The following is a 16,894-nucleotide window of genomic DNA, read 5'->3' on the forward strand; positions in this document are numbered from 1 at the left end:
GTGCCACAAGGCAGAGTGCATTCATGCATTCTTTTGTCATAGAAAGAAATTAATAAATAAATAAGAAAGACCCTAAAATAATAATTAATAAAAATAACATGTTTTTCAATGTAGAGTGGTATAAGAACAGGAAATATTAATATAACTGTAAATACATATGTATTTATGCATATATACATATATATATTTAATTCAAGAGAAGTGTATGCTCAAACAGTTCTGTATTGTATGTATATTAATATTGTGCAAGTAGAGATTGATTCATGTGTAGTGGGGAAGTCATTTGAGCAGAAGAATGAGTGAAGTTCTTGGAGGCTCTGTTTCTGCAAGCTGCTATGCTTGCATAAACTTTTCAAGCCCATGGACACCTGCTAGCTCAGAGCTTTTTCTTTATGAAGTGCACTAGGGTCTTTGGTATTTATTTTCCATGCTACAGTTTTTAAGCCTGATCACTTTCATAGAAGCTATATGGGGGGAATGCAGGGAGGGAATATCCTCACAGAATTTTATTACACTGCTGAAATAGAGAGTAGTGACTTTAAGAGAATTTTGTCTTACAGCTTCAGTGATTCTTGGCAACAAAATAAATCAAATCACTGGACCAGAAAATGCGTTGGTTTAGTATATAACAGCAAGTAGTATGGTGGATTATGAATAGATATGGATCATGTGAAAATATTGTTGGTATATATGGAAGAAAACTTAGGCCTTTCCCTGGAGAAAAAGTAAATGCAGAGATCCAGATACAGCTGGTAAGAATAAACATTCAGGAATTTGTAAATAAAATTTCACTCCAGTGTTATTTTCACATGATTTAGTTGGTTTAGGCACTTGCATAAATGATGTTTGAGTCATTGGTTTCTTTAATCAAAAATTAAATCTATTTGGGTAAACCAGAAACAGTTTTTATTTGCTAAGTCAAACAGCAAATCCACTTGGTTTGTCAGTGATTTTGTTGCTGAAATACTCCCAGTGAGTACTCCAAGGGATAAATGCTGATGGGCTGGGAGTGATTTGGGAAAACACACAAAAAAAAAAAACCCAAAGCTGAACACTGAATGGATCTTTAAGGGTTCCAATGTGTGTATTGTTTACAAACATTATGATCTGTTTCCCAGTTCTGAATTCTGGCAGGATAATTTCTGAAAAGCTTGGAGAGTGTGTGTGAGGGGAAATCAGGTCTCGTTTTCCCCTCCCTGCTCTGAACATTATGTTGCTTGTAGGCTCTTGGTGGTGCTGCAATACAGCACTGCTGCCCCCCTCCTCCCAGGAAATATTATGTAATTAGTACGTGATGATACAGGGTATACAGATGGCTTTCACCTCCCAAAGCTGCCAAACTCTCTTTTTAAGAGCATGAATGACAAACAGTTATTTTGGAGACTGACATGTCATGATGATGGCCCATTAAAACTCCTGAAGAATACTCAGCTAGCTACACATGCCCACTCAGCTCCATCCACAGCAGCAGCTGCTGAGTTCCTCCTGTAGCTGCACTCCTCTTAATGGGCTGGCTGCACAATTTCCTGTTGCCACAGGGCATTTTGTGTTCTTATTAAAACTGGGGGGGAGAAGGCACAGATCTGTGAGCACAGTATCTGCAGAGACTGGGAAAGAAGAGGACAGGAAAAGGAAAAATGTTTTGTGTGTATACCTACATACAATTAAAAATATGCATACATCACATACGTATATATGACCACTATGCCACTGTCTATATAGCGAGCTAAATTGTCTGAGTATATAGAGAGAATACTATAGGCACAATTGAGTATTAAGAGGAAAAAATGTCATGAAAATGTCACATGGCTGCTCTTATCACGTAGAGTTTTCAGTCTTTCCCATTAATTATTCAACTCACTAGCCTTTAGATGACAGTATCTCTTATTCTTAGAGGAACCTTTCATCTGAACTTTGTCTTTCACTTAGAAGCCTTGAGGGTTTACTTAGATATTAAGTGGAATGTCATGAAGTGTAAGTTTTAGAATTTTGGTACACCTACTTTGAATTTTGTCTGAACAATAACCATCAAGAAGCTAAATAAGTTCCACTGTTCTCTTCCCATTTTCACCCTTGTTTTTCAAAAGGTTGGCAAAATTAAATATTCACTTCACTTCCTCTGGCTGAGGTGATAAGGTTATTATCCTCCTGGAGCACTAATCAGTCACTTGAGAGTATAAGGGCTATACATTTTTCACTAAGATCTTTCACAAATATTTCTGACACTTTTCCTGGGGAAACAACAGAGTAAAGCCAAACAGCTTATTCCAAGTTTGATCATGGGAGAGATCCTTCCAGAGTAGGTTTTTTTTTTTTTTTTTCTGAACTTAGATTAGTAGTGATACCCACCATCAGTAAAATTACACCTGCCCAGATTCAGGTTATCAGCTTTCTTAATTCCTGTTCCATTAAATATAATATGAAAAGAAGATGCTGGTAAAGTTATGTCTTTACTCTTGAATATTCTTCTTGCCTAACACTGATCAGTCACTGAAGATCAGCTCCACTTACTGCTACATTTTTAGTTTTATTTTTTTCTTGCCGTTTCCTCCCATTTTAACTTGTCATTCTTCCTTTTTCCTGTCCCCTTTTGGCTTCCTCTAGCCCCACCTCCTCTGCCCCATCACACTCATTTGAGGTCTTTCATCACTCTGTTACCCACACCAGTTCTCTCCTACTCTTTCAGACTTGTCCATGTTTCCATCTCATTTGGATATTTTGGTTTGTAGGGTTTTTTTTAAACTTCTCTTTTTTTTTTTTTTTTTTTTACTCAGTTTTGTCTCTTCCCTCTTTATATTTCTTATTTATTTTCTCTCTTATCCTGTGCTTTCTTCATCAGGCATGAATATCTTGATTGTAGATGGAGGTTTGTTCTCACTGGCTTTATATGTGTAGTTGACAGTGAAGATCTCAGAAGTTGAAATACACCAAATGTTGTATAATTTGCCTGCAGGAGGTCTATTAAAGGCAAGCTGTGGGATGGCACAGCTGGTACTCCCCAAGGATTGTGCCCTGAATTTACCTTGATGCTGAAATATGCTCATGTGATAGGTAACCTCTCATTATGTCATTGCCTTTGTGGTCAACCTGGATAGATACATTCACTTGTGGTCATTTCTAGAACTCTGGTATTACCTGGAGATGCAAGAGGATTTGGAGACTATCTGATTTCAGGCAGCCTATAAAGACAGTGCTGGATGTGAAGGTGTCTTAAGAACGTCCTAGACCTCAGTTGCCTCAGCAGCTCGTAGGTCTTTGGTCAGCTCTGAGCACTTAGATGCAATTTTTGGAGGTTTTTAGAGCAACACAGAACAGAAGTCTTGTCTAGGCTGACTGGGTTTTGAGCAAGCCTGTCACCAGCTGCTTGTGCTAGATAAATATAATGTGATTATACTGTGGTCTACGGCATGGGATCTTGTATTCCCATACGACTACCTCCACTCTTGCCTGACAAGGAGAAGGTCTGGAGGCAACAAAACAGTGCATGAAATTGCTAGTGGGTCAAACTGGCAAACTGTGCCACTGTGGCACAGTGGTCTAGGCTAGTTCCCTACTATACTGACAACATTGCTGAGAGGAGGAGACTCTGGAAGCATTACAAGCCTATTCATTCCTTCCAAACTCTAATTAAAAATGTTAAGGTTTTGGGTACAAGTTGTTATATTAACTTGATCTCTTGTCCTCAGTATTATCTGTTATGTTGAAAGCACAGACTGTAGCCCAGCATATTTTCTTCTGAGCTCAGGCTTGTACTATAATTTTAAATATATTAATAAAACCAAAAGCAAACAAAAGCCCTCCAGGAGCTCCTTTATCACTTTCTCAATGTTTCTTGGGAAAAAAAGACTTTTATAAGAAAATCATTACCTGCTGAATAATACTTTCACTAGTGCCTGAGTGTGAAGTCAATTATATGAATCACCAGCCTTTGCTGACATCAATAAAATGTTGAGGAATCTGTTTCTGTCTCACATGACTTCTGTAATGAGACTGAAAAGGAAATTAAAAAAAAAAAAAAAAAGACATCTTAAGCTGTTGATATTGAAATATGGTTACAGTTTAAATGAGAATTACATAGCTCCCTCTGAAAATGATTTCATTAGTAACTAATGTGTTTGTGAGGCCCTTAAACATTGCAGAAATGTGGTGTATGCACACTGGATTTTACTTAGATATTAACTCCACTGTCATGTTGAATTTTAAATATTAGTTATTATTTGCATTGAAAATGTTCAAAATCAGCAACCCTTAGTTATCCTGATAGTTCACAAATAGAGTGTTATATTGAACAAAAAAAGAGCAAAACAAAACAAAAACCCACACCAAACAACTAAAAAAAACCCCAAACCTCAACAACTATCTAGTGCTTTATGAGTCATCACAATTCATAACACCTACTAGCAGTGATAAACTGAGGGGAAAAGGGGTTTAAAAGCCTTCTAGGTGCAGCCACAAATGCTGAATCCAAGAACAGCACGTTTAAGAACCTGGCTGTTGTGATGAGCAAGATTTAAAAGAAATAACCAAATTCTTTCTTCAAATCACCTACTCACTTTTGTATTCTGTAAACTGCCTGTTTAATCTGTATGCACACAGTAAGTTTCGTGCCTTTCCAGAGAGGAAGGGGGCATGTATATAAGAAAGCAAGAATGTCATCTTTCTACAACAATTCTCAGTTGCTTTGTGCTGGTAAGTTATAGACAAGAAGATTGCTCCTGGCTTTGTGTTCTTTCTTCCTTTTGTCCTTTTTTGCTTCATAGTCCCTCCTTTCTTTTAGTGAGAAGGCAGGAATAAAGCTCCAGTTGCATCAGTTCCATACCACCAAGAACTGTGAGTGCCCTCACAGTCACGAGGAGGCACTTTTCATTCCTCTCCTCCCTTTCTAGTTAATTTCTCAGCGAGAAAGGAAAGGCTGCAGGCAAGGTAACTCCTCCATAAGAAAACTTTTCAGTTGTTCTGGAAATGAGTGCACATTTCTTACAGTCTCAAGGAGCTATGGAGCCAGGTTGTTTTAAAGCATCTCATGTTTGCTCTGTCTGCCTCTTTCTTACCATTATCTCTGTGCTCCTGCTGGTGCTGAAAAACTCATGTTCTCCCTGTGCTTTTCTTCTTCACCCAGAATCTGTAAACTCTGCAATGAAACATTAGCTGTGCTGCCATGGGAAGGAACAACTGCAGAGATAGATCTTGGAGGAAGAAAAAAGGGAGAAGAGAGGCATGAGAACATTGCACCTGATTTAAGGGAGCCTGAACCGAAAATCAGAGAGATGGCATACCTCTTATTCAGACCTCAAGCAGATTGGTGGTGGCCACATAAATTGCTTTTAATGCAGCATCACTGCTTACTGATAAAAATAAATGTTCTTCTCTATTGAAATACTACATTAGCATAATTTAATGGCAAGTGATGCAAAACGGCATCATCTCTGGTTGTACAGATCTGCACCTACAAAGAGATAAAATCCAGAAACTATTCAGCGTTAGGGATCTTGAAGGGAATGTTTCATTTAGGGTTTCCCTTGAATAATCATCATCCTGAGGGTCCACATAAACATAAATGCACTAGGTGAGACTTTTTAGTAAGCTCTGTTGCTGCAGGGCCAAAAAAGCAAGTGAGGACAAAATTGCACTAATTAAAGGAGTTTGGGTGATAGTGCCTTGGTTACTGAGGGAAGCTGCCTGCTTCCTTCTCTCACACACATCCAGACAAACATTTTCTAAAACTGAAAAGTGTTATAGGGGTTGGGCCTAAGAAAATAGACCTTTTTAGGTTAAGTTCAGATAGGGTAAAGGGCACTCAGGAAATTCTTCTAAAAACAAATAATGGTGCACTTCTTCTACACAGCGTCCCTCTGCTTCAACAAGGCTTGTGTGGCTTTTGTTATTCGATCTGTTCACTATCCTAGAGCACCAAATTATCCTCTGTTAAAAATGCACCATCACTCTGCAGATGCTTGCTGGTTCCCTTTGGTTTTGGTTTGGTTTTGTTCTGATTTTTTTTTTTTTTATGGGTTTTTTCTTCTACATGGTGTAACATGGGGAATACCCAACATCAAAAGTCTCAAAATCTTCAGGTTAAATGTATGTGGAATGTAACAAACAAGCAATTGGATCAGCATATAATAATTAGATCATTAATCTCATACTGAAAATAAGATTACTTGAAAGCCAAGGCAAACTGGAGAGTGACTATCATGGATATTGCCTGGAGGTGGCAACGGATGAAATTAATTGGAAGTATATAACCATCTTTACCAATAGCTTTCCTGTTTCAGAAGAGAGAGGGAGGAATTTTATTTACAATATGTACTGCCAACTATTTCTGAAAGAAAATTTATCTAGGGTGTCTCAGAATGGGATCGGATGCAATTTATTCAGTGAATTCTTGAATCCTCTCTGTCTCTTGAAGCAACAACTTGAACCAACCTTTGTCTTCATCCTACCTACTTCTAAAGTTATAGCCCCTCTATGTAGCTACAGACTGAGCTGCAGTTCTGTCTCCTACATGAATGCCTGTAGAAAATGGGAGAAGTGAGAGATAAGCTAGCAGCTGGCACTGCCCTAGATGCTTTCTGGAGCCTTCCTGTAAAGTACAACTGTGGTGAGGATTAATATTCTATCTAATTGTTGCCAAATTAATCACAAGAGGAAATAAAAATCTCGGGTCTCATTTTTAAATGTTCTTCTTAAGAAAATGGGGAGAAAGCAAGCAAAATAACTCACCCCAAACCAGCAACAACAACAAAAAAAGAATGTGCAAAGTGTTTTCTAAAGCAAACATTATAAAGAAAATACTTCTCACTTCCTAGGGTGTTAAACTAAATAGCTGAAAGTGCAGGTGCTTTGAAGTTACACTTGGTAGCAGCATGGTAAAGGGCTGCTTCATTCAGAATTTTTTTCCTTCGTTCCAAATCACTGATGCCTCTAAATTAAGGACTGAAGATCACTGTTTGGAAGGATTATGTTGGGTGGAACTGGGATAAAGATGATCTGAAAACTGCACCAGACATGCATCTGGATTCTGTTAGCCTAGTTTATTTTTACATTGTTCTCTTTTGTTGTACTTTCAAGTTACCTCAGACTGACACTAAAATACACGTAAAAACAATGAAAAAAAATTTAGTGTTTCATAAATACTCCATGGCTCTCTAGTACCAAAGATAAACTAAATCTTGAGCTATATCATGTTCCTGGGGTTAAGTAGGTACAGAATGGTGGTTTACTAACTTAAGCATGGGTTAGCATTGTTTTTTAAGGGCTTAGTAGAAAAAAAAGTTTTAATAGAAGATGCAAAGAAGTTTCATCTCCCAGAGCCTCAACCTTGGAGCAACAAGGGTCATTGCTAATCACTTCAGTAATCCGTGCAGTAGCAGTTTTCGACCAAGGCATCGTTCCAAAAAGTGGCTTCTGTTCAGCATTTCACTCCAGGGCACCAGCCACTGTAGTGTAATCCATGAGGAGATTTATGGACCTCAGAGTGGGACTCCTTAAAAACCAATGTGTTAATCAGCGAGCCATTGAGTGAGCAAATGGGAAGTGCTGAAGCTACAGAATCTCTTCTTTCTCTGGGATGTGAAAGCCTTACTCAGTGCATTTTTGAGCATTTATACTTCTAACCTCTCCCCTGAAGGTCTCTTTTCCTTCAAAACACTGATAGAAAGTTATTCATGATAGGATCTAAAAACAAGGTGAAAGGGAGGTGATAGTGAGGTGTGAGTGCTACATTCTAGGGTACTGATGGGCTGGGCTTCACCACCATGGGAGAGCTGCTATGTTGTCCTCACCAAATTGAGACATGAAATCCCTTCCTTTCTCTGCCTGAAGAGATCTAGTTGCACATCTGTAACCTTTAGAAAACTGCTCTGCCCGATAAACTGCCTGGTGTGCTGGTGTCATCTGTTTTTCTCTCATCCAGCAAAACCTTATGTATGGTCCAGAAGGTGGAATAACTTTTACAGAGAGAATGGGGAAGTCTCAGCTACCACAGAAAGACAAGGGCTCTTCTAGAATATGGGAGATGGAGAAAATCTGAAACTTGGTACCCTATAACTTCAGTTGTTGGGTAATGTGACCCAGCACTTCAGACTGCAGGATTCTGACTATGTAGGGGAGCCCACGCAATGCCTCTGTAGCTCACAGGAGACTTATACACCCTGAAGTAGGTCTTAGAAAAAAAAAGAGAAAAATAAAGTAAACCAAAATCAATCATAAGCCAGACAAATTCATATTTACACAGGCCCTGCTCCTTTGCAGGGAAAACCAGTACTACTTCTAGTCAAGTCAGAAAAAGCAACAAGAGCCCTAACTGCCAGGTTTGTGAGATGAACAAAGTTATGGTTTGTTAAATAAACCCCCAGCTATTAGGGCTCAGGAATATGCAGTGCTGTGGATCGTGAAAGAGCCTGGATGTGAGATACTTTTTACCTTGATCAGCTCCCAGTGTCAGCACTGACAATTCGTGAGTATGCTGAGAAGAAGACTCTAAATGTTCAGGGAACTCCACCAAAGAAATAGCAGGCTTGTTTAGGTATCTCAGGAGTTAGGTAGCAGAAGGATGAGGATAAGCTATATTTTGAAATAATGTAGTTATTCTGATTTAGACACACTAGTTCTGGGGTTTTTTTTTGATCCAGACTCATTGGAGCTTGGACTCCATTTCTGTCCTTAAAGAGAGAGGGAATGCACTATAATTGCATAAGAGATATCCAGACTGTGTGAGTGTAAGAAATAGGCACTTTTTTTTTTTTATATCCAGCTGCACAATTGAAAACTGATCACGAAGACTTCCCTGCTGAAACAGGAAAAGGTTTTGCAGCTGTGCTAAGTTATGCCTGTGATAGCAATTTTCTGCATCTATCTGGAAGTGATTACTATCTCAGTGATACTCCCAGCTGAGAGAGAAAAAAATGTGTTAGTGGAGGAGATTATGATGATGATGACAGCAGAGCTACCTCCAAACTCAACATGACATAGAATTAGACAGATACAAAGTAGGTAAGAGAGACATGAAGAATCTAAGCATCTTTAACATTATCCTCAGCTATTTACAAGTAAAAATCCACTTTTTAACAAGCAAGTACTTAGAATTCTATTGACATTTTTTTCATTTGTACCATATGATTTTATCTATCATAGGTGTGTGTTGCTCTAATGTGATATCCAGATCAATTACGTTGCTGATACAGGTTTGAAAATATGAGGATGGTTTGAGTCTCTGTTCTCTGACAGGAAGGTGAGACTCAGTAGACATAAAAGAGCTACAAAACCTGTGGAACCAGTAACTTAAAATAGCTTTGTAACTTAAAATAGCTTTCATGATGAGGAAGAAAGTTTCTTTCTGTAAATCTGTCTTGCAATTCTAATGAAGGACACATTTGATCTAGCTCTGTGCCCACTACAAGGAGTCCCAGGGAAACTACACCTGCCTTTTGATACGGTGTAGTTCAGATGGTGCCAGGACACTTCTTGGTCTTTCTGCTCTGCATTTTTGTGAAATTAGCTGATAGGAAATAAGATATGGAAGTGAAGTTACCGGCTCATCACATAGTTAGAAAAAAAATCTATCAACCAATCCCTCTTAATAAATTTTCTATGTTTTACTGCTTGACACGGTCAACACTGAGGAAATCAGTATGTTGTCTCCCACACAGGAGCAAACATACACTGGTATTAAGTTTGTAGTGAAGTTTGTTTAAAGCCTCACCCTTCAGTAAGATAACAGGCTGGAACCAACAATGTAGTTAAATGCAGGTAGGAATAAAGAAAAATACATGGTTGTAATCATATGTGTGTGTGTGTGGCTGTGGAAAGCTCGGGTATGAGAAGACTAAGACAATATCAAATGCATTTGAAAATGAGATTGTTTGGAGGAAAGAATAAAATTATCTTGCTCAAAAGAGTGAGCTGACAGATTCTAATGGTCCCTCATATGCTGCGTGTGATAAACATTCAGCTTATCTTTGCAAGAACAATAAAATTTCATGTACTACTGCTCGACATAAGAATTATTTTTACATATCTCCATGCCACTGACTCTCTTGTAAGTTAATCTCATCTCTCATCAATTTTTCACCAGCTTCACTCTGATGTTGATAAAGGAGATGGTTCCATCAAATACATCTTGTCAGGCGAAGGGGCAAGTTCCATTTTCATTATTGATGAGAACACAGGGGATATTCATGCAACAAAGAGGCTGGATCGAGAGGAGCAGGCCTACTACACCCTGCGAGCACAAGCCCTGGATAGGCTGACTAACAAACCCGTGGAGCCAGAATCCGAGTTCGTCATTAAGATTCAGGACATCAATGACAATGAGCCAAAATTTCTGGATGGTCCTTACACTGCCGGAGTTCCCGAGATGTCTCCTGTGGGTAAGTGCAAAATACGTTGTTGGTGTTGTGGGAAACTTGTTCCTGTTGCCTTTTTTAAAATTTCATTATTTTTTTTTTGCCTGTATTGCACTAAGCTATTTAATTATCTATGAGACACCTGCAACAGTTAGATATTTCCAGACTTAACAGGAAAGAATATGTTAGATTAAGTATTTACCCTTTCAAAAATGTGAAGCTGCAATAGCTGTGTAGGGATTCAGATAAGCATTTTATGGAGTATATCTCCTTCCAGTGCCCAGAGGCTTTGTTTTATAATTCTCATTAACAGTAATAAGTTTCACACCTATGTTATGGTACTCAGAGGTGATAATACATCAATTTGTTCAGATAAAGTCCATTCTCAACAAACTATTCAAAATCGTACTAGTGAATAGCATTTTTTTTTTTTTTTTTGGTAAGTGTTGCATCTATCAGTAAGTTTACTGTACATCTTCTCTAATACTGAAATCCACCTTTATGGGAAATACATGCAAACAGCAGGGGCTGAGGTACAACTTGAGATAGTTTCAAAATTCCAGTGCAATCAGGGAATTATGGCTTTTAGAGACTTCAGACCCTATGCTGGAAAAGAAGAAATGTTGATTTTTATTTTTTGTTTTTTAATTAGGGTAGAATTTAAACATCAGGTTCACTATCTCTTCATTTTAAAGAGACCAAATGCTTATCTGCTGCCACGTGACACTGGTCCTTTGAAAGCTGACTGATTATGACCAGATAGGAGTTTGACCCAGAGGCATTTTGGTAAATTTTGCTTTAACTTGAAATTATAAATTCAAATCCAATGCCAAAAAAACCAAACCAAACCAAACCAAAAAAAAACCCAAAACCCAAAAAAAAAACAAAACCAAAAAAACACAACAACAACAACAACAACAACAAAAAACCAGGACTTAATCTACTTCATTGGAAAATACATATATGGGAAGTCCTTATTCAGGTTAAGACAGTTATGTGGTGATTGAAATGAAGATTTTCTTTGCTTGACTGATTTCAAGCCATCTCAGATTTTCATACTCTACAAGAAGACTACCCATACAGAATTTACTGTAGTTTCCTCAATACCATCTCCTGTGTTTTTGCATATTAAACAATGCCTCTAAATTAGAGCTAGAGAGAGGAAAAGAATCTTCCCTGGCCAAGTGCCCTGCAGCAACCATTAGTCAACATTGCTTTATATTTGAAACTCAGCTTAGGAACCAATAGGAGATAAGTAAAACATTGCTAATGAGTTTTCTATTTATATATTTTGCTAAGCAGTGAGCATAGATGCTATTTCTCTTTTAATACATGGCACTTGTTCATTGTCATTTGAACACGGTGTGGAGGGCTGAAGAAGCAATGAAAGAAAGATGGACACCACAGCTTTAGAGGAATATCAGGGAGAAGAAAAGTCATGATACATTGTTGAGAACCTTTTACTGCTGCACTTTGGAAAAACAGAGATAATCGGATAATCTAAGACTGTATAACCTAAATATTCAGCACTTCAAAAAAGCGTTAAGTAAAAAAGGTTTTTATTTTAATTGCTTTTTCATTTTAGAATTAGGTTACTTAAGTGAGTGACAGTACGCAGCAATGATTAGATTTTTGCACCTTTTTCTTGTGCCCTTAACAGCAGTATTTTCACATTTCTCCATTGTATGAGTTACCTCTTGTCTTGTCCTGTACTGGCATATTGAAGTATGGACAACTACTACAGATACATGAGGTTTACCTACACGCACAAATCCATGTCTCTGCCCCTCATCCATGCTTCATTTGTTCCAAAAATATATTTGGAATCAATCTGTGGGGAGTGCACAATGGTGAGGACATAAGGACTGGTTTTTTTTAAAATGAGCTGGTTTTGCATATGTTGTTGAATCTTTAGCACATAAATGAATGAAAGAAATTATCTCCCATACAGACTGCAGCAGAAATATGTAATCAATTTAGATGGACTATTGTGTAAAATTATTAACTGAAACTTGTGCACTCTCTGGGATTTGTGTTGACTAAAGGTGGTTTCATCTATGTCTTCTTCCTGAAACTGTATATTGTAAGCAAGTTCATGATTTGTATCACACAACTCCTGAATGATGCCTTGTTACTGAATTAAGGATTGCCATGAAATACCTGTGTGGGACTTGTCTTACACAGGCATATTGATTCATAGTTTATTCATATAACACAGTTTTTAATTAATCACCTAGAGCATTCATGAAATATTAAGGAGCGAGAAAGTATCTTGCTCCTATTTTGTTTAAAATTATATCCATGACAAGGATTTTTAATTGGCTATTAAACAAAATTAAAGTGATCACAGGATTATGAACCAAAATTAACTCTAAAGCTAAGTGAACTATAACCTTTAACCTAAAGGGTGGTTATGCAAGTATAATGATTCTAAATTTTATTTGACAAATATTTTAGGACATTATATAAGGCTAATTGAAGTCTATCTTTTCTGTTATTTGAAATGACTTCGGGTCAGGTTCAAATTATATTTGGGTCAGGCCCAATTATATTGATTATTCTGGATAGGGTAAATATCTTGATGGCTTGTAAATCTATTCATAGGAAAACCTCAGAGATATGGCTTATCTGAAAATCACAGAGCTTTTTATTTAAAATATGTCTCTTAAAAAATCTAGCAGTGTTATGTTTCCAGTAAAGAGATTGTAAATTATAGTCAAAAGAGTACTAAAAGAAAGTTCCTGTGATGCTGACCAAAAAAAAGTAGCTAATGTGAGATACTGTTTGGCTTATAACCAAGGGAACCAGGGATAAAAATTCCAATACCTAACATAATTTTTGTTTTTTCTAATCTTCTCTGTTTCCCAGACATATCTTTGTTACTCAGCAAAACAAAGACCTTTCTTGCCATTTTTATTATTTCTGATTGAGATGGATAGAAATTATTTGGGTTTATAGTAGAAAAAAAATAATTAAAAGTGCTTTATATCATACTTAAGTTTTTGGGTTCAAGTGGGGTAGTGGATTTTGAGAGCCTGAATGGAGAGCATCTCCTGTCACAAGCACTCTCTGCTTCAGCTTACCTGACCTTACTGCTGGGCTATGTTGATCTGTCATGGGCTTTTTTGCCAAATGAAGGCTGTGGGAGGAAAAGGAAGATGTGAAAAGGGTAGAACCTGCCTCCAGGTACTGTCTCTCCCCCTTCACATGCCTGGAGGGGAAGGGCTGTGGAGGCATTGCTGCATTAGCTCGGGGTAAAGGCCAGTGGCAGAAGGACAGAAATATTGGATGGTGCAGAGCAGAACCAGGCTGGGCTATTGCATGTGAGGATTAAGGAGGTATTATAGATAACTTGACAATAAAAATGTGTAATATCTCTAGTAGCAGCTGATATCATGTAGAAATGTGATGCCATCATGCAATCGTTTCGTGTATTGCACATCTTACATGTCATTAATTGATAGCAGTCAATGCATTTAATAACTGACTACCTTTAAAGGTCTACTTTTAATTTGTTAATCTGGCTAAAATTCAATTGATAAGGGTTTGTCCAGTTTCAAAAATAAGCATTTGTGAAGTTCATCTAATTTTAGAAACAAGTTTTACCTAAATAATTTCTTTTTCACTTTCTGTTTAAAACAGAAGCTACAAAAAGCATTTCTAATACAAGCTCATTACAAAGCTTTGGTAAAATATCACACAGTTTACTATCCAGCTTTTTCAAAAGCTCTGTGCAGAGGTTTCTAAAACAAGAAGCTATGATTTAAAAAGGATCCCTATGAAGGATCTCCAACTCAAAATAAACTTCAGCAACCAGTTTATCTTTATCTGACCCTATCACAGAAAACATTGATCTCTTCATGTCAGAAATGTTGTTGAATCTTGACTTGGGTAAATTAAAGTAAAAATAACTTTCTAAATTCAAGATCCTCTATGCAAAATTCCTCTGTTCCTTTTGTCCTAATATCAGAAGTTAAATAGGTCAAGTCCTCAGTTTACTGTGATTCCGTATTATCTACTAGTATCTATTAAAGTTTAGGTTAAAAAAGACAGCTTAAACAATTCTGAAAAGGAAACAAGAAATCCATGCCAGCCACATAAAATTCAGTGTGTTATTAGCTAATGTCAATAAAGAAATATTTTGAGCACACTGATTAACAGCACAGATTTTTCCTCAGTATTTTCTGCAATTGCTGAAAATGTTTATGAAGTTGCTACATGTAAAATTCTTTTGAATGAACTAATATTCAAGCTTCATTACAAAGACATAATTGTAAGGGAAAATAGTTATAGAGGAGTCCATATCTGAAAGAGAAGGACATTTATTCAGTAATGAGCTCCTATTTATTTATTCAACCCATATCAGATACATGAATGCTAAAAAATACGTAAAGTCGTAGTTGTGAAGCTACAGATTATAGTAAATCACTAATGAAAGTTTTGGATAGAGTTAGTGTCCTGTTCACATCTGAAGTCTAGGACTTTGAACGACACTGCCATAAACAAGATTTACCGGGATACTCATTTTGTTGGGTGGAATGAAGGTGTGGTGCTGTTTATTGACTGTCCCATGCTACTTCTAAGTTCTAATCTTATATGAATGTGTGACAGCCTGTGTTCAAGAATAAAAGGAAGACTGAATTTCAGTGCAGGAACAAAAACTCTCCTTTTGTAAGTTGATGTATTTGGAACTACAATGAAACTATCCATTTTTACTCAACCTATAGATTTATTGGCTATCCATGAGTATCCATAGAGCTTTATTGGTTACATTCATTGCAAGAAAAATTAAGACAGCTTTGTGTCACAATGATTGTCCTCTGAAGGGACTCCTGTTCTTCAAGGGAATCTGTTTTCTCTGGGAACATCTCTGGGAATATTCATATGCTGATCTTGCTGTTCATTATGTTTCCTTGGAACTGATTTCCTACATGTAGTACTTTTCACATAGCTAGCATACCTTATGTTGGCTTGCATATTCTTTTTGAGAAAATATATTGTGCAGAGTTCTGCCTCTCAGCATGGGACTTTTTTTCTGGCAGCTCAAAGTTTTTGTGTGCAACTGGTTAAGAACGAATGCCAAGAGCAGTTGTAAAAGGTCTTTCCTCCACGAGATTTGAGAGAAGTTGATGAACACAAAGGGACTAGAAAAGTTTCAGTACTTTTTAGCCCCTGATTACACTTAAGTGGAATGAGTGCAGAAAGATTTGGTGATAGATTTTCTACCTAAAAAAAAAAAAAAAAGAAAAAGCTTTTCTGAAGTATCTCTGTGTTTTAGGAAAATTAGATTCAGATACTGACTTTTTTCCTTGCAGAATGTAGGGGGTTTGTTAGCTACATCAATAGATTCTTACAGCAAACAAGCACTTCTAATCTTGCAGGATTTCCAAAACGTCTGTGTTGAGGTGTCAGAGCCTGTAGTTTCTTTGATCTTGTATTCGTCTGGAGTCCTTGAAAGTGACAAGAGCAAGGAGCAAAGACATAACTGTGTGTGAGGTTTCTAAGCACTTTTGCCAATATTTGCAGACACTGTAAGCTCCACTGGCAGGGCTTAGGGACTTTGTAGATGTGGTAAGCCTGGCTTTCACAAAGAACACAGGATGTCGAATAGTCATTATGTTACCCTTGTACTCAAGAGCTGGAGGGACTCTGGCAAGTTTAAAATAGGTCCCTGTATGAAATTACATTATAGAGTCATCTGTAAAATCAGTTTGACATGCTGAATCAAAGCTCTTAGTTAGTGGTGAACAGAAAATGGATGGATTTTAAGTCCCATAACTGATAAATGACTTGATGGATTAACTACCAATTTCCTTTTTAAACTTTTCATCTACTTAATAGTTGCATGTGAAATTTTGGGTTGAGGATAACCTTTTCCCTGTCCAAAAATATTAGAGAGTCCACTAGAGAGAAAAATTGCATTTAAAATAGAATTGCAATGATAATACTTTGTCATGGATAGTTCAGGAGGACAGATCAGGAATGTGGGTTAGCTAGGCCATAACTTACATGAATAGTTATCTCATGAATGATCATTTCTGGCCAGAATTCTTTCAGTAGGTCCCATCCTTCGTTATCTGTAGCATTTTATGGAGGGCTGCACTTAATCCTCTCTCTCTCTCCAAACTTTCAGCCTGGTCTCAGGACCCATTTATGATTCTCTCAACCAAGAATTGAAAAGCTGAGGAAAATGGATGGGGGACATAGTATATCAGACATGAAGAACTCCAGAACTTTCTCCCACCCATCTCCTGAAAAAAAAAAAAAGCTGATCAGAATACAATTTATGTTAAGTTCACCCTGGATACTTCCTATTGCATTTTTTTTCTTAAAGAGTGATTTCTGAGCCTACTGCTCTCATTTTCACATGTCAAAAATGTGTTCATTTGGAAAATGAATACTCTTTAACAAATGCTTTTCTCTAATCTTGTCTGAATCTAGTTGATGAAAGAATCTGATCCTCTGTTGAAGACCTTTACTAGGCATCTGCCAAATTGCTACAATATTAATTTGCATCCTAACCTCCAAATGGGTCCCTGGGATGTTGA

At 37.3% G+C, this 16,894-nt stretch overlaps 1 protein-coding gene across 1 annotated transcript in view; it reads left to right on the forward strand.

Annotated features, from left to right (window-relative positions):
- Nucleotides 1–16,894, forward strand: part of CDH7 (cadherin 7, type 2) — a 69,225-nt gene that overhangs the window by 19,735 nt on the left and 32,596 nt on the right. The window contains exon 2 of the mRNA XM_008941827.1: nt 10,076–10,370. Coding sequence (XP_008940075.1) covers nt 10,076–10,370 — 295 coding nt within the window. The remainder of the gene's footprint in view (nt 1–10,075; nt 10,371–16,894) is intronic.

This window comes from Merops nubicus, unplaced genomic scaffold, assembly GCF_000691845.1.
Source record: "Merops nubicus isolate BGI_N331 unplaced genomic scaffold, ASM69184v1 scaffold18906, whole genome shotgun sequence".
Classification (NCBI taxonomy): domain Eukaryota; kingdom Metazoa; phylum Chordata; class Aves; order Coraciiformes; family Meropidae; genus Merops; species Merops nubicus.